The sequence below is a fragment of the Pituophis catenifer genome, unplaced genomic scaffold (genome assembly GCF_029215685.1).
Source record: "Pituophis catenifer annectens isolate HBS135680 unplaced genomic scaffold, rPitCat1.0.hap2 SCAF_2, whole genome shotgun sequence".
Classification (NCBI taxonomy): Eukaryota; Metazoa; Chordata; class Lepidosauria; order Squamata; family Colubridae; genus Pituophis; species Pituophis catenifer.
In genome coordinates this window covers 187,786,448-187,812,610 of record NW_027256882.1, presented here as the reverse complement: position 1 = coordinate 187,812,610, position 26,163 = coordinate 187,786,448, and the positions used below count along the sequence as shown (strand labels likewise).

Below are 26,163 nucleotides of genomic sequence, written 5' to 3'. Positions count from 1 at the left end.
AATCTATTTTACAGCAGAAGTAGGGCAACCACTACTAGAATCTCCAGGGAGTTCCACTCAGCAAAGCTTAAAACAGGAATGTCTATGAGCGAACATTTGCTTACACTTAATGCTACTAGAGCAGAGTTGATTCAAAGAGGTGAGAACATAACAGATGAAAGCATGAAGAGTATTATTATTAATTCTTTAGATCAAAGCTGGGATACTTTCATATCACAGATAGATAGCCTTAACATAGAATATTTATCCATAGAAAGCCTCTCAAGCAAACTGATTGCTGAAGATAATTTGAGGAAGGATCGCTATATGTCACGCAGGGAACATAAAATAGATAGAAAGTCAAGTCCCTCAGATAGATATAATCATCCACCAGAGTGCTACATATGTGGATCCAAAAACCACTACAAAAGAGACTGTCCCAAAGTCATTCGAAGTAGGGAACACAATCAACATAGAGATAAACCAGAATACATATACAAACATTCCCCGGAACGCAGATTTAAACTCAGAGACTCCCCTAATCCCAACAACAGAAAAGATCATAGAGACAGATCCAGAGAGAGATATTCAGGCTCACTATATGGACTCACAAATGTTTACCCTAGTAAACATCTCAAAGCAGAAAATATTTGGCTAATTGATTCAGGTGCAACCAACCACACCACTTACGATGTCAATTTACTATCATCATTTACAAAAGAAAATTCCGTGGTCAAGGTAGCCAATCAAACAAATGTCAAGGTGACTGGGAAAGGAAATATAACCTTAGCAGAAATTGGAAAAATAGAGGGGGTCCTACTCACACCTGAAATCCCCTATAGCATACTAGCTGCCATAAGGTTAAGTCAAGACTTAGACATAGAAATTAAGATCAAAGCAGGTCAAATTTACATGAACAAGGAAAGAGCATTGGGAAGACCATTATCATTGATGGCTTACCATACCTTAGCACAAAAGACATCAATCACTTATCTACCAACTTACTTACAACACCAAAACAAACATCCACAATTAATAACGATGTAGAAACAGACATTCAACTAGAAACACAAGGAAATAAGCTCTCAATAGGAAAACTATTGCATGATGACTGTGCACACCTTCTGCATAGGAAATTAGGACATATTAGTTTCCCCACAGTACAAAAGATGAAGGAATACACTGATGGTTTAAAATTAAAAAATTGTGACAATTATCTTGAGTGTTCAATTTGTAAATCTGCTAAACTGAAAACCAAACCAAGACCAAAAAAATCAGTACGCACCACTGATTCCATCTTTCAATTGGTTCATATGGATTTAGTTGGACCATTTAAGCCTTCCATAAAGTATAAGAAAAGGTTTTTTCTAACCATAGTAGACGACTACAGTCGCTATGGATTCGTATATACCATCAAACACAAAAATGAAGTTTATCATAAATTCAGAGAATTTTATAAACGAGTAGAAACTCAACATAATACAAAAATAAAACAAATAATGACCGACAGAGGTTCAGAATTCCTGTCTAAGGATTTCTCCAAGTGGCTTAAAGAGCAGGGAATACTACATTACACATCTTGTCCTTTTTCAGCTTTTCAGAATGGTATTGTAGAATGAAAAAATGGAATGCTACAGGTAATGATGAGATGCATATTAGAGGATGCGGGACTAGAAAAATCATTTTGGTCCAAGGCCCTCCTATATTCCAATTATACAATCAACAGGTTATGGTCCAGCACAATAAATTCAACTCCTTACGAACTAATGTATAAAAAGAAACCCAATATATCACATCTGCACATTTTCGGGGTTATGGCTGACGTCCTCATACCTAAACAACTCAGAAGAAAGGGGGACAAGGTATCCAGAAGACTCAGATTCATGGAGTATGAATCTGGCACCAAAGGGTACAGATTCATTGATAATCAAAATAACTTTGTAGTATCCAGATCAGCCACATTCCATGAACACATTAATTGGTCAAAAATACATCTAAATGAAATAATTCATACAACACACACTTCAGACAGTCAACAAGGTTCAGATAGTGTAGAAAACGATGAACATCAAATAACCAAGCCCAACCATCGAGAGATTAACATTAAGGAGTGGAAAGAAAACCATCCATCATTAAAATTAGACATTCTCTCTGAAAAAGAAGCAAGATACCTTCATGAATCAGTCACTCCGCCAAATAGACCCACCAGAGCAAATAGAAATAAAAAACCTAGTAAATTTAATGACTTTATCATGTCTATACATAAAGAAAAATCTGCCCCAAACTGATATGACGAGGTAGCAAAATTACCACATGAAGAAAAAAACAAATGGGAACTGGCTATGAAAAAGGAACTAAATAGCCTAAAAGAGTTAGATGTATACACTCCATCAGAAGTACCAAAAGACAAATATCCGATTGGAACAAAATGGGTATACAAAATAAAAACCCTAGATAATGACGAAACAATTTACAAAACTAGATTAGTGGCCCAGGGATTTGCTCAAAAATATCCAGAAGATTATACGGAAACTTATTCACCCACCGTTAGGATAGAAAGTGTGAAGTGCGCATTAGTAATTGCTTCCATTTTAAAATTAGATGTGTATCAATTCGACGTCCAAACCGCCTATTTGCATGCCAAATTAGACAAAAAGATATATGTTAAAGCTCCTCCAGGAATACACCCAACAGAAGGCAATACCTGGCTTTTGAATAAGAGTCTATACGGATTGAAACAGTCCAGAAAGCAATGGTACGATTGTTTGTCCACTATACTCAAATCAATAGGTTTTTCTGCCACACCTGCAGGTATGTGTTTCTTCACTAGAAAAGATAAGGAATCTATAGAATATGTTCTCATTTACATAGATGATATATTATATATAGGCAAACAGAAACATAAATGTGACACCTTCACTCAAGAGTTAAACAAACACTTCTCTCTAAAATCTTTAGGAAAAATAAATAAATATTTAGAAGTTCACGTCACACAAACACAAAAGGGGTTTCAACTCTCCCAAGAAGAGAAAATATTAGAACTGATAGATAAATGTAACATGAGTGAAGCTAAATATTGTGACACGCCCATGCATCCTGACTTTGTGAAAAACCTGCATAACGAAGATGAACCTTTTACTAATAACAAACTATATAGGTCAACAATAGGGTCTTTATTATATATAGCTAATTGGACTAGACCTGATATAGCTTACCTGTCAATCTATTATCTAGGTACGTAGGTAAACCTACAATTTATCATTGGGAAGCTGTAAAAAGAATTCTCAAATATTTAAAACATAGTTCAAGCACATTTCTAAAATTGGAACCAAGTACTTCAACAAGACCCATACTTTCCTGCTACGCTGATGCCAATTGGGCAGGAGACATAAAGAGTAGGAAAAGTACGTCCGGGTATATCTTTTTTCTCAATGACTGTCCTGTACATTGGTACACTGGAAAACAGAATTTGGTTGCCACATCTACAACTGAGGCTGAATTTGTGTGCCTATCAAAGGCTTCTAACAATCTCATATGGTTCGACGACTTAATATCTACCATATGGAATGAACCCAGTTACCCCATCACCATTTATGAAGATAACAAAGCTGCAATTGAAATTTCTAGATCAGACGCAGTGGGTCAAAGATCCAGACACATCGATATAAAACATAAGCATGTAAGACAGCTCTCTAATATTGGATTTTTGAAAGCCATTTATTGTGAAACAAAAGAACAAATAGCGGACATACTTACGAAACCCTTACCTAATAAACAGCATTTGTATTTAAGATCTAAGTTAAATATTCATCTATCTTAGGCATTTAGAGGGGGTTCTATCATATATGTAAATGCCTAATATTTGTTAATGTATATATCTATAGTCAACTCCTACTTAGTTGTTGTCATCACTATCACCACTCACACTTACCTCTGACCACTCCTCCTTAGTTTATATAGTGAAACTTCCCTAATTCTTGGTTCTTCTCTGTTTCTCCTGCAAGAGAACAGACATAAATAAAAGTACATTAAAATACTATTAAAGACTCTGAGTAATCATTTGGGCTAGATCCTCAAATTCTGACAATATTAACAGAGTTGGAAGGGACCATGTAGCCTTCTCTTAACAGAGGGGCAGGGATACAACATCATCTTTCTCCAGTCTACAACACAGTCCTTTCAGCAGTTCCAAGAAGGCTCCACACCCATTTGCACTACTCAGATGACCCTGATGACACAGATGACTCCAAGAGGCCTCAACAATTCTCTAAAAGAATGCAAATGATCAGCTGTCTGCAAGGAGTATAAATCCTTCCATTCCCCACCATCCAGTCAGAACTGAAGAAGCTTCTTGGATGAGAAGTGAAACATCTTCAAAGAAAAAGAAAGTACCTTTGGGATTGATTGTAAGGGTTTCATAGGGATTGCAACAAGTTTGTTTCTTGAATCTCCCCTAAGCCAAATAGAGATTCATGAAACCAAATAGTTTTCCTGATTCTCCTTGCAAGAGAAAATATAAATCAACAGCTCTTTTTAAAATTTGACCTTTCACTGAGCTGGGAACTTTAGTTCTAATAGAGGACTTCTGCTTTCCCTAAAAGGCCTCATATGGATTGCAACATGTTTGTTCTTTGAATCTTTCATAAGACTGAACTGGAAACTTTTGTGTCCCCCCTCTTTTTTTTATTAGTTCATAATATAAACTACAAAAGCAAATAATAGAAAAAATAGAGGGGGAGAGAAAAGTGTAAAAAAGAATGGGAAAAAAAAGACATTGACTTCTGACTCCCTTTGGTGCAGTAGAATAAGAAATAACATTGAACCACAGCTTTTTACTTTTACATAGCAGTATAAGCTAGCCATTTCTATAACAACAGATCTATCTAATCAGTAAAATCCAAAATCAAATTTCATTTTTTTCCACCTCAAACACAAAGTCCAGAAGCGGTTTCCAAGTACAAACAAAAGTATTTTGATTTTTTTTTCTTTTATCAAAGCAGTCAATTTAGCCATCTCTGCCAATTCCATCAGCTTTTGCAACCATTTGTCCACTGTGGGGATCGAAGCATCCTTCCATTTTTGTGCATAAAGTAATCTTGCTGCCATCAACATATATAACTTCAAAGTTTCAATTTTTCCCCCAAATCTTTTTCCATTAAACCCCCCAAAAAAGTTTCTACTTTTATTTTTATATTTACTTTAAGAATCTTCTGTATTAGAATATGAATCCTACTCCAATATTTCTTTGCTTTATCACATATCCACCATAAATGTTAAAAAGTCCCTTCTTTATATTAGCATTTCCAGCATTCCTTTGAAATACCTTTATACATTCTTGATAATTTATCTGATGTTAAATACCAATGCTACATCATCTTATAAAATTTTTCTTTTGAATTGTAATTTAATGTAAATTTTAAACCTTTCGTCCACATATTCTCCCATTGTTCAAGCTTTACATTATATCCAAAGTTCCTCGCTCACTGAATAATGCAATCCGTTACACACACATACTCACATATAATGAAAAAGTAGTCAACAGGCTGAGGTAAACATTACACTAATTTTCAAATCCCTCTGTTAACCATCTGTTATTATATTTAGCACGTAGAAAGTCCACAAATGGTTTCCAATCTCTTATAAAGGTGTCTAATCCAGTGGTGGGTTTCTCCCGGTTCAGCCGAGCTGATAGCAGTGACGATATGATGTCACCGAACTGGTTCTCTTTGTTCGGGAGCTGGGCCCTCCCGCCCCTCCCCCACTTTATTCTTACCTTTTATTTGGCCCCACCCCCAATCTATTTGCTGCCTCCCGAGTCCCAGCTGATCAGCTAGAAGGAAAAAAACTGTTTAAACTCTTGCCGCAGGGCTTCAAAGGGCCGCCCTACAGCTGATCAGTGTTAAAAGGCAGTGTGGTGGTAGACCAGTGCGCTCAAAAAACAAATGAGTAGACCGGTGCCTCCAAAAACAAATGGGTAGACCGGTGCCTCCAAAAGCAAATGGTAGACCGGTACAGCTCTGCAAGCAGTTAAAAGCCTGGTAGACTAGTACCTCTGCTAAATCCTAAAGAATTGTCACATGACCATCAAACCACACCCACAAAATAAGCCATGCCCACAGAACCGGTAGTAAAAAAATTTAGAACCCACCCCTGGTCTAGTCCATTATTTCTAATTAAAACATCTTTGCCAACTTTGCTAATTCAGTCATTTCAAAATCCATTCTTCAACAGTCGACATCTCTTTTTCTTTCCAGTGTTTGGCAAGTACAATCCTTGCAGCCATCATCATGTGAAAGAATAGCACTCCAAATTGTTTTTCAATTGACTTGCCCATCATACCTAAAAGAAAACCTTCAGGTTTCATTATTATTTGTTTCTTAAATAGTTTTGCATTGTCACTGTTATGTTTATCCAGTATATTTTCACATATTTGCAAGATGACCACATATGATAAAAATTTTGCTCTCTAGCTCTTTATGCTGCCTTTGCTATAAAGGAAAACCAGCCTACCTTTGAAGGAGTATCTGAAACTATACCTGACAGCATGTCCAATTTTTTGCTGGTTGATGTAACAGGTATAAAAATTGAAGAATATTGAAATGAAATGTATCCTAGGATTAGACTCTTAAAGAGTATAAACAGTCAGATTTTAACATTTTAGAACTTTATTTTGAAAGATATATGGAGTATTAATTTTTTTAATGTCATGTTTTGAAATTCGTTCAGATTGCCCAAACTGATGGCTATGGACTTTAAACCAAGTAATCCATTTAGATTTTGTCCTCCATGGTTTGATGAGACCACAATTTGAGAAGGAATCTATAAAATTGATTTGTAGCAGGAAGTAGAAACGCCTTGCAAAGAGACAAAGTGCAATTTCCTCAAATGGCAAAACTCCTCATTAAGCAAGCATGTTCTCCTTTTTGTTATTTCAATCTTACAAAACTTTGTTGTAAGTTAATGGTATTTCCCATATCTGTCTGCAAAAGATAACGAGATGTTCCATAGTAATGTGGAGTTGAAAATTATTTTTCTTCTAACTGGTATGTTTTTTCTTTTCTCTTATATCCATTTCTAAATGCTATCATAAATAAATGGAAAGTGAAGGCATATAATTAGCACAGTTATCCTTACTATTTAACCAAGATTTGAAAACCTAGGGAAGACAATATGAATGCAACTGCACCCTGTGTGTAGTCCTCAATGGAATTATGTCTGCATGGAGGAAAGCATGCAGTAAATTACCTCAAGATTCTGTCTTGGGCCCAGTACTCTTTAAGATATTCATAAATGATTTAGATGAGGGGATAGAAGGGGAACTTAACAAATTTGCCAACCTGGGGCTAACACTTTGGAAGATAGACTCAAGAGTCAGAAGGATCTTGACAGACTTCAGCATTGGGTCCTACCAGCAAAATGCAGTTCAGTGGTGAAAAAAATAAGGTCCTGCACTTAAGTAGGAAAAACCAAATGCATAGATACAGCTTAAGTGGGACATGGCTCAACAGTAATATCTGTGAGAGAGATTTATGAGTCCTTCTGGACCACCACTGAAGTATAAGCCACCAATATGCTGCAGCTGCCAAAATAGCCAATGCCATCCTAGGCTGCATCAACATAGGGATAGCATCAAGATCACAAAAAGTAATCTGCTTTATACCACACTAGTGAGGCCACTCTTGGAATACTACATTCATTTCTGATGCAGATGATACAAAAACGATGCTGAGGACCTTTTCTAACATATTAAAAATTACAGTTTGATAATGAATGAGTAGGGAATTGGACTAGAAGACCTCCAAGGTCCCTTCCAACTCTGTTATTCTGAATTTTGGAGGTTTCCAGGACTGTCTGCAAGATTTTGTGGGGCTGTACTTTGCCCAAAACAAACGGCTTGCGAACTACACTTCATTCTTCTAAAAAACTACTCTGATTTATTTTGTCATTTGTTGGAAATATTTATAAGACTGATTAATATCATTTCATAAATTGAAACCTTGCCAAAATGTCATGAATTTGTATCCATAATTGTTGTTTTCTAATATTTTAATACAATGTCTATAAATTTCAGTCCTTCTCATTCTATTTTATGCTGTTTTAGGTTGCATGGCAGCTTTCCGCCGATTTCCCTCTCCACATATTTTCCTGAATGTTCTTTCTGATGAAGTGACTGAAGGAGATTCTCTCAAGATAGCATGTTTTGCACCCAGTAAATACATGGATGGTTGGTTTTTTTTGTTCAAGAATAATGAATCCAAGGCACTGAAGACTTTGCCTGCTGCAGAGGCTCAGCATAATGTTACCTTCCTTCTGGAAAATGTGAAGACTAGAGATGGGGGCAGGTATAGATGCCAGTATGGGCTCTATAATGGGAGTCAGTTGCAGGAGTCTGAATTTAGCCAAGTCCTGGAGATTACAGTGAAGGGTAAGTATTTCTCAAACAATGTGAAAAAATGTTTAGGCAGTAGGATGGGCAAGAGTTGTACTCACTCTGTTTGGAAATCATTTTTCCCATTTTTAATGTAAAGTGAAATTAATATAATGAGCCTTCAATTAACAAGTGTTGGATGGAATATCACAAATCTGCAATCAGACTTTACACCTGAAATAATAGACAAATCGTTTTTTCTGACATTCGTCAAGACAACAGAGTCTTTTTTCATTATTAATGATAGTGTTTTGTACATAATTATTCAATTGTTACTTTATGTCATTTATGTCATTTGCATAAAACATCAATTATATAATTACTCTATCTATGTAAATTACATTAACTACATCAGTTTAGATTTAATAAACATTTGTATTTAATGGACACTCTTTTACCTGAAATAATCTGTTAAATTGAGTGAGCAACTCTGGATAGTCTGGGCGGATCTGGGGTCCTGAACTTGCTGACACTGGAGGGCCAAAATCTTGTGGGCTGAGGAAGGTGAATGTTGTGGCAGCCCCTCTTTCTCAGCTGCTGAGGGAGGGGTTTTGTGGGCCACAGTGATCTTTGTCCTTCCAGGCACCAATGTCAGTCTTTTGAAGTCGAGGGAGGCCCATGGTAGCTCTTTTCCTTTTGCTTCTTCCTTGGCTGTTTCTTAACTTTGTTTGTCAGTGTTGGTCACCATGATATAAAAAAGATGTTAAGACTCTGGAAAGGGTGCAGAGAAGAGCAACAAAGATGATTAAGAGGCTAAAACATACAAAGAACGGTTGCAGGAATTGGGTATGTCTAGTCTAGTGAAAAGAAGAACTAGCAAAAGAAGAAAACTGTGACATGATAGCAGCCTTCCAATATCTGAGGAGCTGCCCCAAAGAAGAGAGAGTAAATTTATTCTCCAAAGCACCTGAAGGCAGGACAAGAAGCAACAAATGGAAACTAATTAAGGAGAAAAGCAACCTTCTTCTAAGGAGAAACTTCCTAATAGTGAGAACAATTAATCACTGGAGAACAGTTTGCCACGAGATGTTGTGGGTGCTCCATCACTGGAGACTGTTAAGAAGAGACTGGACAGCCATTTGTCTGAAATGGTATAGGGTCTCCTGCTTGAGCAGGGGTTTGGACTAGAAGACCTCCAAGATCCCTTCCAACTCTGATATTCTGTAATTCTAATTCTGTAAATTATATAAAGTTTTATGGTAAATTATTGATGGCAGGAATAAGCTAATATTTCCTTGCCTGGTTGATCTATAAAGCTAAAATCCCCAATTTCTCCCCTTGAACTTTTCTAAAACACAAAACATGGTCCAAATTCTTGATTCTATGCACTCTATCAGTATCAACTGTACCCCTGTAGCACCAAGTAAGATAGAAAATTGGGTGCAGCCCTGGGTCAAAACACATTTTTCCCCTACTATAGGTAATCCTTGACTTACAAAAGTTCATTTAATGACAATAAAAGTCATAAAATGAGGCAAAACTCACTTAACAAATGAATTGCTTAGCAACATAAATTTTGGGCTCAACTGTGATCGTACGTTAAGGACTATCTTTATACAAAATTTAAATGAAGTAGTAGTATAGTTTTGCAATGCTGGCCCCTTTCTGTACTTTCAAGTCAGTCTTCACTCTTAATGACTGTCTGGACAAGTCCTGCAGTTTTCTTGGCAAGATTTCAGAAGTGGTTTGCCACTGCCTTCCAAAGTCACCCAGATGGCTGGCTTTATGCCTAAGGCAGGGTTAGAACTCATAGTCTCACAGTTTCCAGCTTGGAACCTTAATGTGGGCATATTTTTCTGTGGGATCGGGGCAGTGGTGGGATTCAACCCACTTAACAACTGGTTCGCCGAAAATGTGGCATGGCTTCTGTGCATTCATGCGCACATGGCTTCCGCGCATGCACAGCTTCCCCCACACGGTGAGGATCGATTGAACAGCCTTTTGGGGCCTGCTCCGCTCCATCTCTGCTTTCCAGGACAGCGGCTACTTCTCTCCACTGCTGCTCTTGCTAGGAGAGAGAGCGTCTCTTGTGCAATTTAGAAGCAGTGAGCTGCTGTTTTTGTTTAAGTCCCATCCAGAAAGCACACAGCACAGAGAAGCAGCAGCCATGTTGAATGTGTATGGGACTTAGAGGAAAGTGGCAGCTCATAGCTGCTAAATTGCACAAGAGATGCTCTCTCTCTCCCAGCAAGAGCAGCAGCGGAGAGAAACAGCTGCTGACCTGGAGACCACATGGAGCATCTCTGCGAGCGAGTAAGCCTCGGCAAGGGATGGCTGCAAGATCTCCGCTGCAGCACTTTAGGTAAGAAGAACCTGGACATAGTTTGAAGCTAGAGGGGGATGGCAGAGAGCAGGCGGCAGCTCCCAGGCAAGGCCAGAGCTGGGGAATGACACAGCTGGTTTATCCCCGACCTGTCTGAGGTGGGCAGCGAGTGGGCAGTGGCTCCATGGCAAGGCTGGAGCCAGGGAATGCTGTGTCCCTGGGCCCTGACCCGAGGCGAAGGGCGAGCGGGCAGCATGCTTACCTTTGGTGAGCAGAGCGGGCGAGGCACGGAGATGAAGCACAGAGATTAGCTGGACCGCGTGGTGAAGGGAAGATAATATATAGGGCAGGGCAGGGCAGGGCAGGGCAGGGTGGGGTGGGGTGGGCGGGGCTAGCCAGTGGTCAATTTTACTGGTTCTCTGAACTGCCCAAAATCATAACAACTGGTTCTCCCGAACTGGTCCGAACCAGCTGAATCCCACCCCTGGATCAGGGATAGTACCTAGTCCTCTCACCTTGTGTTTCAGCCCTTCCTTCCTTCCTTCCTTCCTTCCTTCCTTCCTTCCTTCCTCATCTGATCCCCCAAAGGTAAGTGCTACAGCAAAAGCTTTCCTTGCCAACAGTAATTTTCCCCACTTTGGGGCTTCCAGGCATATTGGACTCTCCTCAGCTCCCTTCATTCCTATGTAGCAGCAACAAAAGGGTTGTCCAGCTTGGCAAAAGTATCCTCTCTGAAAAGTGACCAACAAGTGTTGGAGAAAATAGATTTGAGGACATGCCATGCTGGGCTGCCTGGCTCTAGCTTGGCAGAAGCTATCCAGACATTGGACATTTTCTTCCACCTTTCTTGTTTATTTAAAGGATATCCACCCTTGTTTTTTCACTTCTGGAGGTAAGCAGTTGTTGGTTATTGATATAGCCAATGTTTCTGGCCAGGAAACTCCAGCTCCCAATAGAAGTCCCACAAGCAGGACTGCTATGGGAAAGATGGAAACTTGTTATACTGCATTATATTTTATTGTGTTGTACTAATCTAGATGAAATGTTAATATATATTGCTAGTCCATATATTATATGCTATACACTACTGTATCTGAGGCAGAACTGGGGTTGGAGAAACAGACAGTGATTGGGAAGAGAAAGAGGAACCTTCTGTTTTCTCTATTACCTAAAGAAAAGAAAGGATAAGGATGCACTCTTCTTTTATTATTTTCTGTAACTGTATCTGATCTTTCCTCCATTTCCAGGTGCAGCCTGGTTTCTCCCCATTACCTTTTGTGTAACTGGAATTCTGCTTTTGGTTCTGATCCTCTCTGCAGCTGTGGGAACAACCGCATACTGTAGGTGGAATGCAGGAACTGGGTGTCTATTTCAGACTGACTAGTACAGATGCTGCCTAGGATGGAGACTTTTGGGACATGCTTCTTTCACGTTTAGCCTTTTGACACATACCTGAAGAACAACTCAGCCAAAGCAGCTGTGCTCTGTGACTGCACAGGCTTTATCACCCAATGAGTAGCAATGCTATGCTCTTGACAAAAGGCTAAATGTTTGGCAAACATTTTGGCTTATATTATAAGCCAGTTGTTATTAGTTTAGTTAGTAATTATAAGTTACTAGTTTGTCTGTGAGCATGGTTGCATGCAGGGGATGTTTTTGTTCTAACATTGTAAAGAGAACATATTTCTTTCTCTTTTAATTTGCATCTTAGTAATATCAATGTATGCAAGGGAAAAAAAGGATGAATGTTCCCCCACTGTGGCTACTATTACTTTTAAACTGAGTAATAATCTTTTTGCCTTTCAGCAGGAATGGCCAATTCTTGGCTCAATTTTTTAAAATGAAGATTTTGGATAATTACTGTCAGGCTATTCTAGACAGATGTTTTCTTTATTATCTTCCCATGTCCCAGGCATGATTTTTCCATAATAATATGGAAAAATAATATGTTCATAATAATAATTTTAAAAAACCAATTACCAATGACAAATAGAAGGGGAATGTATCAAATTTGTAGATGATACTAAGCTGGCAGGAATAGCCAGCACTCTACATGATAGGCTGAAGATCCAGATGGACATTGGGCCCTATCTAAAAAAATGAAATTCAATGAAGAGAAAAGTAAAGTCCTACAAATACAGATTACTGTAGGTGAAACCTGGCTTAATAGCAATAACTCTGAGAGGGATCTTGGAGTCCTAGTGGTCAATCAATTAAATATGAGCCAGCAATGTCTGACAGCACTCCAAAAAGCCAATGCAACCCTAAGTTGCATTAACATCAAGATCACGTGAGGTACTAGTATTGCTCTATAAAGCCTTAATAAGACCACACCTAGAATATTGCATTCAGTTTTGGTCACCACACTATAAAAAAAAGATGTTGATACTCTAGAAAAAGTGCAGAGAAGAGCAGTCAATATGATTAGGGGGCTGGAGAATAAAACGTACAATGAACGGTTGCAGGAACTGGGCATGGCTAGTCTAGTGAAGGACCAGAGGAGACATGATAGCAGTGTTCCAATATTTGAGGCGCTGCCACAGAGAGGAGGGGGTCAAGGGGGTCCCACCACTGGCTATTTTCCAAAGCACCTGAAGGCCAGACAAGGAATAATGGATGGAAACTGAACAAGGAGAGATTTAACCTAGACATAAGGAGAAAATTTCTGACAGTGATAACAATCAACCAATGGAACAGCTTGCCTTTAGAATTTGTGGGTACTTCATTACTGGAGGCTTTCAAGAATATACTGGCAGCCACTTGTCAAAAATGATATAGGATCTCCTGCTTGAGTAGGGGGTTGGACTAGATGATCTACAAGGTCCCTTTCAACTGTATTATTGTGTATACTACAGTGATATCTGGTCCAGTGTGGACTGTTAGAAAGATAATTGTATCTTCTAGATTTAATTATTTCCTACTAATTAATTATTAAAATAGTTTTATCTGTGATAAAGGAAGAGGTTTTAATTACTGGAATTTCTCTTTGCAGCCTGGTAAACAATTATTTATTTGTAATGTGCTTAAATTACTATGTTTCTATTAAACTTCAAATGTAATAGAAACATATTTTTAAAACATATTAACAAAATACAAGACAGAAATAGAGTGCAAACTTATCAAGGGAGCAAATAATGATGTATTTGATCAGTATAAGGCCAAGCCAGAAATTCTTCCAGGTCAAGAAAATGACTTGAAAATGATTTGGATACATAAAGACAAATTTGTATGTCCCTATGGGAAGCTAAAGGGAGGGAAGAGGAGATATTGTAGAGGTAGACCATCTCCCCATGGATGGGGTACCATCCTGGAATTATTGTAAAGCAAAGTAGTATAGGCACAAAATAAAGTTTTAAATAGTGAGGCACACTCTGAGCACATTGCTGTTTGATTTTCAATTGATCTTTCTCTAAATGGGTGTGCCAGGCTTTTGTCTCACAGTATTTATAATATTATTTCCTAATGCATTCTCATTTTCCCTTTCTTACTAGTTAAAAGAAGAAAGAAGAAAAGGTGAGAGATTATCCTAAATTATGGTGCTCAGAATTTGTGGTAGGGACCGGGTCCCTTGTTGTCTACTTTATTAGAGTATTGATGAGTCCCCTTTGAGATGTTTCCCCTTGAAGAAAATGTTCCCCAGCAAATTGGTACAAATTATTGAAATGCTGCGAAGAAGGCATTGCTGCCAGCTCCTAATAATTGTGAAACACCCATTCCTATTTAATTTTTACAGACCACAAGTCTTATTTTGATACTTGACATAGCCAGTTTTTTCTCTTCCCCTCTCCTTCCCCTATGTCTCCTTCAAATTGCCCTTTTTCAGATTTCAATGATGCATTTAGGATGGCCAAATATGACTATTAGTTGATATGATACTTTGTTTGCTTAGGAAGCTGAAGTCCTGCTGGGCAGAAACAAGCTATCCCACTGCAGGTATGTAAAATGTAACTGAAGTTCCAATTGCTATGACATATCAGAGCTGGGCAGCCAGGGAGGTGAATTACCAGCAGAGAAAGCTAGAAGTCACCAATACTTGGCTTGGAACTAGTTCTTGTTGGAGTTCACAGATGCCCCTTCCCAGGATCAAAGAAGGTAATGATACCAAAGAAGGTAATGATATTTATTGACATGTCAAGGAAGTGCCCCCTCTCAAGGAGCATAATGATGCATATTTAGAAATATTGCACTATTTTTATTCTCAATGTAATATTTAGGTTAGAAGTATTTGTGAAAAAACACATATGAAATGAGAAAGACTCAGCAGAGGCAAGCTATTCGGTTATTGGAAAGAAAGAACTGGTAGTTTAATTTAAATTTAAATTTAAAGAGAGTTTGCACTATGTGTCCCATTCCCCACAACTGAAGAGGAAAACAACCAACATCTGTCTGGTCATATCCCATCACCCAGCTCATTCATTACATGAGGATGACAGTGGATCAATAGCCTCAAAGGAAAGTTTGTAAAGCAAAAGAAATCCCCAGCAATGAGGCAGTTTCTCAGTAGAATTCAAGAAACTGATTGTTGGAGAAAACAGCAATTTAACAGCTTAGCTTTGGATAAAACTTTGTGGAAGGGTAAAGCAATAGATACAATTTACATAGACTTCTGCAAAGCCTTTGATTCAGTGGTACATGAAAAACTACTGTTAAAACTAAGCTCTTACGGCATTTCCGGATCCCTTCACAAGTGGATAGCCGTGTTCCTGTCAAACAGGCAAAAAGTAGTCAAAATAGGGAGCGCTCTATCAAACCCTGCACCAGTTAACAGCGGTGTCCCCCAAGGCAGCGTTTTAGGACCCACACTCTTTTTGCTTTACATAAATGACCTTTGCGATCATATTATAAGCAGCTGCGTCCTCTTCGCTAATGATGTAAAACTATTTAACACCACCAACAATACTGCTGCCCTACAAAGTGACCTTAACTATGTGTCAGAATGGTCAAACAATTGGCAATTCCAAATCTCAACTAACAAATGCTCTGTCTTACACATTGGCAACAAAAATCAGAACATCAAAAGCAAGCTGCACGGATATGACCTTGTAGATGACCCTCACTCTGTCAAGGACCTAGGAGTACTCATCTCAAACGATCTAAGCCCCAGAGCTCACTGTAACAGCATTGCCAAAAAAGCATTAAGAGTTGTTAACCTAATTTTGTGAAGCTTCTTCTCCAGTAACACTGTACTGCAAACTAGGGTATACAAAACCTTTGCCAGACCAATCCTTGAATACAACTCGTCTGCCTGGAATCCACACTGTATATTGGACATTAATACAATTGAGCAGGCCCAGAGGTATTTCATGAGAAGAGTACTCCACTCCTCTGCTCACAATAGAATACCTTATGCCACCAGGCTTGAAATTTTGGGCTTGGATAACCTTGAGCTACGCTGCCTATGGTTTGACCTAAGCATAGTACACAAAATTATCTGCTACAACATCCTACCTGTCAACGACTACTTCAGCTTCAACCACAATAATACACGGGCAAACAATAGATACAAACTGTTCCAAACTCGATTGCAGAAAATACGACTTCTGCAATAGAGTGATCAAGGCCTGGAATTCTCTACCTGACTCTGTTGTTACATCCTCAAACCCCCATAGCTTCAACCTTAAACTGTCTACCGTGGTCCTCACACCATTCCTAAGAGGTCTGTAAGGAGACATGCATAAGCGCACCAGTGTGCCTACCGTCCCTGTCCTACTGTCCCCATTTATTTGTACTCATTTCCTGTGTTCATATCCATATTTATACATAAACCTGTTATCCTGTACACGTTTGATAAACTAAATAAAATAAAAATAAAAAAAATAGAATCATGTTTCTAGAAGGCAGTGGTCAAAACTAACCCTCCTTCTTGTCTAAACCTTGTCTCTTGTGCCATGGTGACTTCTATTTTTTGTTTGCTGTCTTCCCACAGCCATAAAAAGATGCAATTTGGGTATGTTTAGAGAGAACCAGATATATTCATTTATTGAAATAATGAAAAAGCATAATCTGTAACAGTAGGTAAAAAATCAGTAAAAGAAATTAATTAATCACTAATAATCCTACTTCTATGTAGGTGTAATAACATCCTTAAAAATAAACCTATTTAGAGTTTAAGATGTTTATATGACATTGCTTCTTCTCACAGAGACATCCTTTGACAACTGTATGTTCATCATTTCAGAGGTAAGCTATCGAAGAATTGGTGGGCAGGTCACGTCACTTGAAAAAGTGACACCTTAAGAAGTAACTCATCACATCTAGGTAGAACTAAGGAGAAAATTTATAATGGTTAGAGCAATTAACCAATGGAATAGCTTGTCTTCAGAATTTGTGGGAGCTCCATTACACGACCCCCTGCGCTCCCACCGCTTTTGGCCTGCGATGGCCCGGTGGGCCTGGTAGGCCTGTTTTTTGCCCTCCCCAGGCTTCAGAGGCTTTCTAGGAGCCTGGGGAGGGCGAAAACGGCCTTCCCCACCCCCACCCCCGGAGGCCAGAAACAGCCTGTTTTCCAATTTCTGGTGGGCCCAAAAGGCCCGAAAATCAGCTGGCTGGCATACGCATGCACTCTGGAGCTGAGCTAGGGCAACGCTTGTGTGCCCACAAATATGGCTCCCTGTGCCACCTGTGGTACGCGTGCCATAGGTTTGCCATCATGGGTATAGGGTCTCCTGCTTGAGCAGGAGGTTGGACTAGAAGATATCCAAGGTCCCTTCTAACTCTATTATTTTCTATGTTCTAAAAGTGAATACAGAATACCAGAGTTGGAAGGGGACTGGAAGGCATTCCAGTCCCTTCTTGAAAATGTCCAGTGATGGAGCACCCAGAACTTCTGAAGGCAAGTTATTCCATTGGTTAATTGCTCTAACTGTATGTATGTATGTATGTTCCAGGGATGTGGTGGCTCAGTGGCTAAGATGCTGAGCTTGCCGATTGAAAGGTCGGCAGTTCAGCAGTTCGAATCCCTAGTGCTGCGGAATGGGGTGATTTCCTGTTACTTGTCCCAGCTTCTGCCAAACTAGCAGTTCGAAAGCACATAAAAAATGCAAGTAGAAAAATAGGGACTACTTTGGTGGGAAAGTAACAGCCTTTGGCATTTAGTCATGCCAGCCACATGACCACGGAGACATCTTTGGACAGCGCTGGCTCTTTGGCTTTGAAACAGAGATGAGCACCGCCCCCTAGAGTCGTGAATGACTAGCACATATGCACGAGGGGAGCCTTTACCTTTTTATGTATGTATATATGTACTGTATGTATGTATGTATGTATGTATGTATGTATGTATGTATGTAACCTCACCAGTGCAAGTCAGATTTCGGTTATGTCTGGAGTTTATCCTCATGCTTTTTTTCATCATCTAACATTTTTTGTATCTTTCCCTTTCTCATCTTTTGATCTTTTTTATTCCACAAGAAATCAAACCAGGAAATCAGACCAACAATAGAAAACCCAGGTGCTTCAATCTCCTCAGCCACCAGCCCAAGACTAGTATCCAGAATCTCCCTGGAAAAGCAAGATTTCTCCACATTCAGAGCATCAGAATGAAATCCTAAATGAAAACATATCATACAGCCTTAGTATAAAACTATAAAAAGAATTAGATAACCTTCTGCAGCAAAGATTTTGCTCACCTTTTCTAAGCAATGGGATAGAGAGGCACCTGCAACTAATTACATTAAGCCCAAAATGTGGTTTACAATGTCAGGTTGGAAATTCTGCTGACAAATACAAATGGAGTGAACTTTGCATTGGAATTTCGTGATGCATAATTTCATTGTTTGTCTCCTATGGACTGACATAGTGGGACATTCATAATATGTTTCTTAGTTCAAAGCAATAAAGGTTTGTGACATATTAAAGACTAACATGTTTATTAAGGCATTAAGAAAATAATAAACATGGAAAATCATAACATGTTCAACTGAAACAAATTAAAATGTTAAATTGCTGGTTTAAAATGTACCATGAAAGTTAATTCAATTAAATCAGACTTAATTTAGTTTGTGGGTTTTAAAATAAATAAATCTATTGCTAGTATGGTTGAATAATTCCTACAATTTTCTGTAAATAATTAGCTTCCACTGAAAATGAAATTAATTTTTATATTTCAGAAACCTTTGCCTCCACATTTGTTTTATTTCCTAGACCATTTTTTTCTAAGATTCTCATATTGGGGTGGGTGTGAATCCAATTTGAAAAAAATTGTTTGTTGTTCATGTTTTGTTTGTTGAATGAGCCACATTGAATGAGTCCACACAATATCCTAAAGCAAAATCCTATAAGCCATGTTATTATTTGGTGTGGTATGTGAACCCAGGCACTGAGACCACAATCCTGAAACAATTTAAAATCTCTCCTATTCTTGGCATCTTGTGTTCAGCAGGTGGCCTTAAAGTGATCTTCTGCTCTCAGAAACTGAAATCTGCACTCATTTACATCAGTACATCTGATTGGAAAGACAAACTGGTTCAGATGGTTCTATAGTCCAGAGAGATTATTTGCTTGAACATTTAAATACTAACCTATTTGCTGTCTTCCACTAACAACACAAGGAAAAAATGGTTTATTATCAGTAATATTTTTATCCAGTTCAACTATGTTTATCTACTCCTATATTCCTCTGCTGTTTTTGAACAGTTTGTTAATTTGTGACAAAAATGTTTAGATATTCCTGCTGTTTCTTCCATATCTTCTAAAGATTAAAGATGAAACTCATTTTTTCTTGGTGGTGGTTTGTTCTCCGAGCTTGCTGTTTGGCATCTGCATGTTTCATTATCAGGCTAGGCAACATAATCAGTGGATCTTTGGTTGAAGTGTCTTGTTTCAATTCTCCTCTGCTTTTACATGGTCTTGTGTGGTTTACATGGTCAGTTGGCCATGTGGTTGACAAGTCACGTGATCACTTGGTGGAAAATCATGCTGGTTGGAGGTCATGTGAGGTCACGTTAAGATGATCACCATCTAGAAAAAAAAAATAACTCTTGACACTAAATACTAAATACCTTGACACTAAATTTAATAATATACTGCAGTGTAACTGAAATATCATCCTATGTATCTTCACCCTATTACTCATGCAAATATTTATTCTTCTTGCCATATTACATTTTTTATTAAGTTATAGGTTATAAAATACAAAATACAAAAGTAAATAAAAGAACAGTGAGAGGGGAGGGGAAAGGGGGACGTGAAGTTAGGAAAGATAGGGGGGTGGAAAAGAAGCATTGACTTCCAACTCTCTCTCTTACAGTAAAATAAGCCATTAACATCAAATCATAGTTTTTTGCTTTTCCATAATAGTATGAACAAGTCATTTCTATACAGTTCTATCAGTTTAATCTGTAAAACACAAAATCAGAGTTACATTCTTTTCCACATCAAGCACAAAGTTCAAAAGCGGTTTCCATGTGGAAACAAAAGTACTTACTGTATTTTTCAGAGTATAAAATGCACCGGAATGTAAGATGCACCTTAGTTTTTGGGGAAGAAAATAGGAAAAAAGAAATTCTGCCTGCCAGGTATTCATCTGGCTAGTGTCCTTAGCCTGGTCAGCTTCAGCACATTAGTTCGCTCGCTGATTTTGAGATTGGGGCTGGTTGGAACTAAAAAACAATTTCTAAAGCACAGCTGATCATCAGAGGAAGCAGCAATTAGAAAAGCAGGCAAAGTGCGGAAGATCTCTTCACTCACAAGGGCCACATTGGAGCTGAAAAACAGCTTCAAAAGCACAGCTGATTTTCGGAGGGCGCTCCAGTGACTAAAGCAAGTGAAGCATGGAAGGGGTAAGAGAAGGCAGTAGCTGTTCCGGGTAGCCATTTTAGACACCATGCGTCGCACTTTCAGCCTCCAAACGCATTGCATTTTCGGGCAGCAATCAAGGGTGATGTGCTTTGGCGATCCTCATAGCCTTGAAGGGCTCTAAAACAGAGCATTTGGAGGCTGAAAACGTGACACACGGAGACCAAAAACCCAAGCCATTGTCAGTGGCAATGTCTGCAGCCAGGAAGAGAACGCGTGGGGGCCGAAGGGTGGGGGCCGGCAGGTGGGCGGGGTTACATTCGGAGTATAAGACGCACTCAAATTTTCAGCCTCTTTTAGGAGGGGAAAAAGTGCATCTTATACTCCGAAAAATACGGTATGTTCTTTTCTTTAATCAAAGTAGACAGTTTTGCCATTTCCATCAATATCTGCAGCCATTCTTCCATGGTAGGAATCGAAGTGTCCTTCCATTTTGTGCATACAATAGACTTGCTGCTGTCAACATATATAGCAACAAAGTTCAAATTTTTTTCCTCCAGTTCTTTTTCCATGAGACCCAAAAGGAAAAGTTCTGGTTTCATTTTTATCTCCATTTTCAGAATTTTCTGTATTAAAATATGAATCATACTACAAAAATGTTTTGCTTTATCACATGTCCACCATAAATGATAAAAAGTCCCTTCTTTATTTTTACTCTTCCAACATTTATTTGACATGACTTTATACATCGTAGATAACTTATCTGGGGTTAAATACCAATGATACATCATCTTGTAGAAATTCTCTTTTAGATTATAATTTAATGTAAATTTTAAATCCTTTGTCCACATATTTTCCCATTGTTCAAGCATCACATTATATCAAAAATTCCTTGCCCACTGAATCATACAATGTTTTCCAAATTCAATTTCAATAACTTTTTATAAATCTTAGCAATATGTTCATAGTTGCCACATAATGAAAGTTCCTATTCATTTTTAACGAAGTCAAATCCATAGTATTTTTTTATCCAATTTGAACTTTTCTTTCAGCTGCTGGTAAGTAAACCAGTGGCAAGCATAACTTTCTGTTTCAAGTTCTTCCCTCAGCTTTAGTATTGGGTATATTTATTCTAACTCCAACTCCTCCAGCCCAACTGTGAGGGCAACCTACAAGTATTAATAAACCTAAAAATACTCACACTGACTACTAGAGGCAGCTCTTGGATCCCATTGTAGGGAATGTTGAACATTCTGATGTTATTCCCAGTAAAATAATCATTAAAATAACTAGCTATTATTGGGACCTAATAGCCTCTAAAATTACCACAATTTTCTAGGCCTGAATTCTATTTTCATTAGACTCTTGCTTAAAGTGTTTTTATTTTGAAGCTTATAAATTTTCCCCCAAACTGAATTTGTTTTGGCAGTATATTCAGATAGCTTTCTGTTTATAGATTGCAACACAATCAGTAATTCAGAATTACCTCAGAGACAGCAATATCTGGAGTTATACACATAAGCAGCACTTGATTCACTTGATTTTTTTTTCCTGAAAGCATCAGAGACTATGTGGGAGGGAGTTGCAGAAGGATGCTTTATATACTGGAGAAAAAGTTATTCTTTCTGCAAACTTCAAAATTTAATTCATGATGGCACAGATCAGATTTTATTTGCCGATTAATAAACTAGGCAGACCAATACAATTTTCATTTATTTACTTTTATTTATCTATCACATTTAGAAACCACCCATCTCCCTCACACAACTGCAATATAATACAGTTCAATATAAAAAGATTTTCTTGATTTATATTCCGTCTTTATTGTTTTTATAAATAACTCAAAGCATTGAACATAATACTCTGTTTTCCTTCTTCCTATCACAACAAAAACTCTGTGAAGTGGCTTCGGCTGAGAGTGACTGGCCCAAATCCCTCAGCCAAGCTTTCATGCCTAAGGCAGGACTAGAACTCGAAGTGGGAATCTGTAGAACTAGCAAAATCCAAACGTCTTTCCTGAATTAAATTGTCCAATTCTTCAGCAAAGCAGTTCTCTATTGAGTCTATCTATTTGAAGCTACGTGTTTAAGAAGTCCAGGGACATACTTCAGAATCCTTCAGGTAGGACAATAGTGGATGCTTCAGCAGAAGCTAGATAATTGATCTCTCCTGTAGCCAAACCAAAATGATCCTTCGAAATTATACTCAGTAGTTGAAGGAGAGCAGGAGGAAAAAACATATATCAGCCAGACATGCCAGCCACTAACCATGTAATCAATTATTGTATAATGTTGATGAAGCATTATAGAGCACATTCATAGCAAAAATTGTGTTGAAGAGAGAGGAAATACTTTACAACTGGACAGCTAAAGTTGACCTTAAGCTACTTATTTGGCTGAGGATAAGAAGACAATGCTACAAGAACTCATCAGTTAAAAACAGCATATTTGTATTTATATTTAGGACATGTGTCAGATCCCTAAAAGTGATACTGCCATTCAATTGGGAGAAGGGGGAGACTTGGATTCAATTTACTAGCATTGCCTGTGTCAACAGATATTTTACAACCTATATCCTGGCGCCAAAGACCCCTGAGATCCCCTTAACGTTGAGGAATGTTTATGACAGCCATGTGGGCTATTTCACTTTAAAGAATAAAGGAGAAATGATGTGAATACATACTTTCCCAGTTCTCAGGGCAGATGGTAAAGAAAACATCTTCACACTTGTGTATTGGCTAAAATCTGCATTCTGGCTAAAGTCTCTACTACTTTAATCCTACTTGTCTTGCCTAAGGGTATTCAGACCTTGCTTTGAATTCATTGCTGTCACTCCTGCTTAATAAAAGGTTCCTTTTGAAATACTCAATTTCAAGAGTTTTTACTTTCTTAAGTTGGGAGGAGAGGCAATCCTTACAGAAAGCAAGGTCTGCAAAATGGTCAATCCAGAGAAGCAATCTTCGCTCTACTGAGGGGACCTTGCAAACCATGTCTGAATGAAGCAGAGAACTGGGAGAAGCCGAATGCTGGGGGGAAACATCAACCACCACCCAGTCATATGCATGTTTCATGCACCCCATCGGAGAGGATGAGGTAACCCTGGAGAATCCTGAAAAGCCCCACTGGTCAATTGGCATCAAGAAGAAAGACAGTTGGGGACTTCCGGTTTCCTTGTTTTTGGCGACGGCGGTGCTTTTTGAAACTCCGCCAGCTCCGCCGCCTGTAGAGCCGCTTCGTGACCTAGAAGCAGCTCGAAAACTTCAAAATCCCCAGGATTGTTGAAGAAGAGGTCGCAGGGTACAGGTCGAGCCCCTGCAACCCCCCAGGGAATCATTTCTGGGGAGGGGACAGGCGCGGCTCCCTTCCAGCCTGCTGAAACTCCGGGCGGCGTGGGACGATTCTGCCTTGCAGAGCAAGCCGGCTGCAGGAAACATTAAAACGAATGGAACCAGCCTTAAAAAGCAGCGAAAATTTACTTGAACTCTGAAGCTCCGAAATGCAAGTATTAGCGTTTTGTTGACTCTTTAACCCCAGAGAAACAAGAGAGAGAGTGACAGTGATTTGGAAAAAAATATGGCGCTCAGCCTTAGAGTTAACGAACTAGTGAGTGTGGATTGGTGATGTCATCTTGCTTTGTTACAAAGTTTTCAAGTTGCTACAAAGTTGCCTCGTTTGTAACAAGAGAAACAAGTGGAAAACTTCTCCCTTTTTAATACCCAAATATTTGACTTTGCTTTACTTCAGTTCTTATTTGACTAAATCTGGGGGACTTTTTTAGAAGTCTCTGTGGAGGTGGGAAAGGAAAAGGAACTTCCCTCTTCAGAAAAACTAGCCTACGTGGCAGGATGGCTTCAAAGAAGCAGGAAGGGAAGGCAACAGGGGGGGGATCCCCCACACACAAACATGAAACACAGCTTCCTCCTGCTCAACAGTTACAGATTCAGAAAAAAGATTTTGATGTGGGAGATTTAAAAGAATTTATTTCTAAAATTTTGGATGATAAATTTCAAAAATCCCAAAAGGAAATAGATGACAAACTCCAAAAGTCTCAACAGGAAATTATGCAGGAAATTAATGAAATTAAAGACATGGTGAAACAGAATCAAAATAAGGTGACCAAAAAAATATCAGAGGTTGCGTCTGGCCTGGCAGAATTTATTGTTAAAGTTGATTCTAAAGTGGATGAATTTAAATCAGAAGTCAATGCCAAGATGAAAGATAATGATTATAAAATTTTAGATGTTGATGATAAAATGCTCAAAGTCGAGAATGAAATTGTTATGATGCAATTCAGGGCAATGGAATTCGCTATACGGCTTCGAGGAATTCGAGAAGATGATAGACAGGATTTGAGACAGGTCTGTTCTGAGGCTTTGGCTGTGATTTTAAAAATTAATCCTGATGTGGTTTTTTACAAAATAGACAAAATTTACAGAGTGAATTCTTGGGTGGCCAGACAAAGACAATTGCCTAGAGATGTGGTCATATACTTTACAGATAGAGCAATAAGGAATGACATCCTGCAAAAATCCTTCCATACTTCTGTACAAGTTGGGGGTTCACAAATTGGAGTCTATAAAGAGTTACCACCTAAGATGCTGAAAGCCAGGAAGGACTTTGGTTTTCTTGTCAAAGAGCTCCAAAACCAACAGATACCATTCCGGTGGGATGCTCCAACTGGTATAATTTTGAGATATAAGGGAGAAAGACATCGCTTGAATACTGTGGAGAAGGCGGAGCATTTCTACACTACTATTCTTAAAGAAAGAACACCATCTCCGCGTACATCCACAGTTTTGGAGATTAAGGAGAGTGATAAGAAGCAACTTCAACAAGATCTGCAAGAACAGTGTAAGCCGGTACCAGAGGAAATCCAGGGCGCTGAAGGAGGTTTCTTGGATGAGCCTTTGCTGGAATCTTCTCCAATTTTGGACCCAGCTCGGATGATCGAAGTTAAGGATCAGCGTATAACTCGAGCAAAATCCAAGCAACTTAAAGAAATGCAACAACAGGAACGACAAGATAAAAAGGCAGTTAAGAGTGCTGCACAAGAGACTGGAGCCATGGGGGGAGCAACATCGAAGTTTTCGGATGATATTCGGTTATTCTGCTCTTTGCTCCAGGAAGATAAAGATGATGATTAAGTGTTTGTCTTGGAATGTGAATGGCTTGAATTCAGCACAGAAAAGGAAGAAATTATTTGCATATTTGAAACAATTTAATAATGATATAATCTGTTTACAAGAAACACATATCACAGCTCAAGATCAAAAATATTTGATAAATTCCAAATTGGGAATGCATTTTATATCCTCAACTTTGCAAAAAAAGAATGGTGTGGTTATTTATGTAAATAAAAATTTTTCGGCTAAAGCTATAGAAGTAGATGAGGATGGTAGGTTTGTGGCAATTGAATTATCTACAACAAATGGCCAAATTCTTCTGATTGGAATCTACGCTCCCAATCAACAACAGGATCAATTCTACAAAATGTTACATACTAAAATACTGCAATGGGACTATAGATCTATTCTAATCATGGGAGACTGGAATGGAGTAATCGACTCCAAATTAGATAAAAAGAGTTTGGCGAAGTCTAGGATTAGGTTACCGCAGACCTTTTTCGATATGAAAGAAGATTTGGAATTAAAAGATATTTGGAGAATACACAATCCAAAAGAATTGGACTATACTTTCTTTTCAGATAGACATAGATCCTTCTCTAGGATTGATTTCATTTTGTTGTCAGATGATTTACT

The 26,163-nt window shown here is 38.5% G+C and overlaps 1 protein-coding gene across 1 annotated transcript; it reads left to right on the top strand.

Annotated features, from left to right (window-relative positions):
• Positions 1-6,939: 6,939 nt before the first annotated feature.
• CUNH19orf38 (chromosome unknown C19orf38 homolog) lies at positions 6,940-18,212 on the top strand. The gene is given in 8 exon segments (XM_070935296.1): positions 6,940-6,969; positions 6,971-7,022; positions 8,081-8,404; positions 11,918-12,010; positions 14,162-14,183; positions 14,560-14,603; positions 16,813-16,850; positions 18,081-18,212. Coding segments are annotated over 8 exon segments (735 nt in total).
• The last annotated feature ends 7,951 nt before the right edge of the window (positions 18,213-26,163 follow it).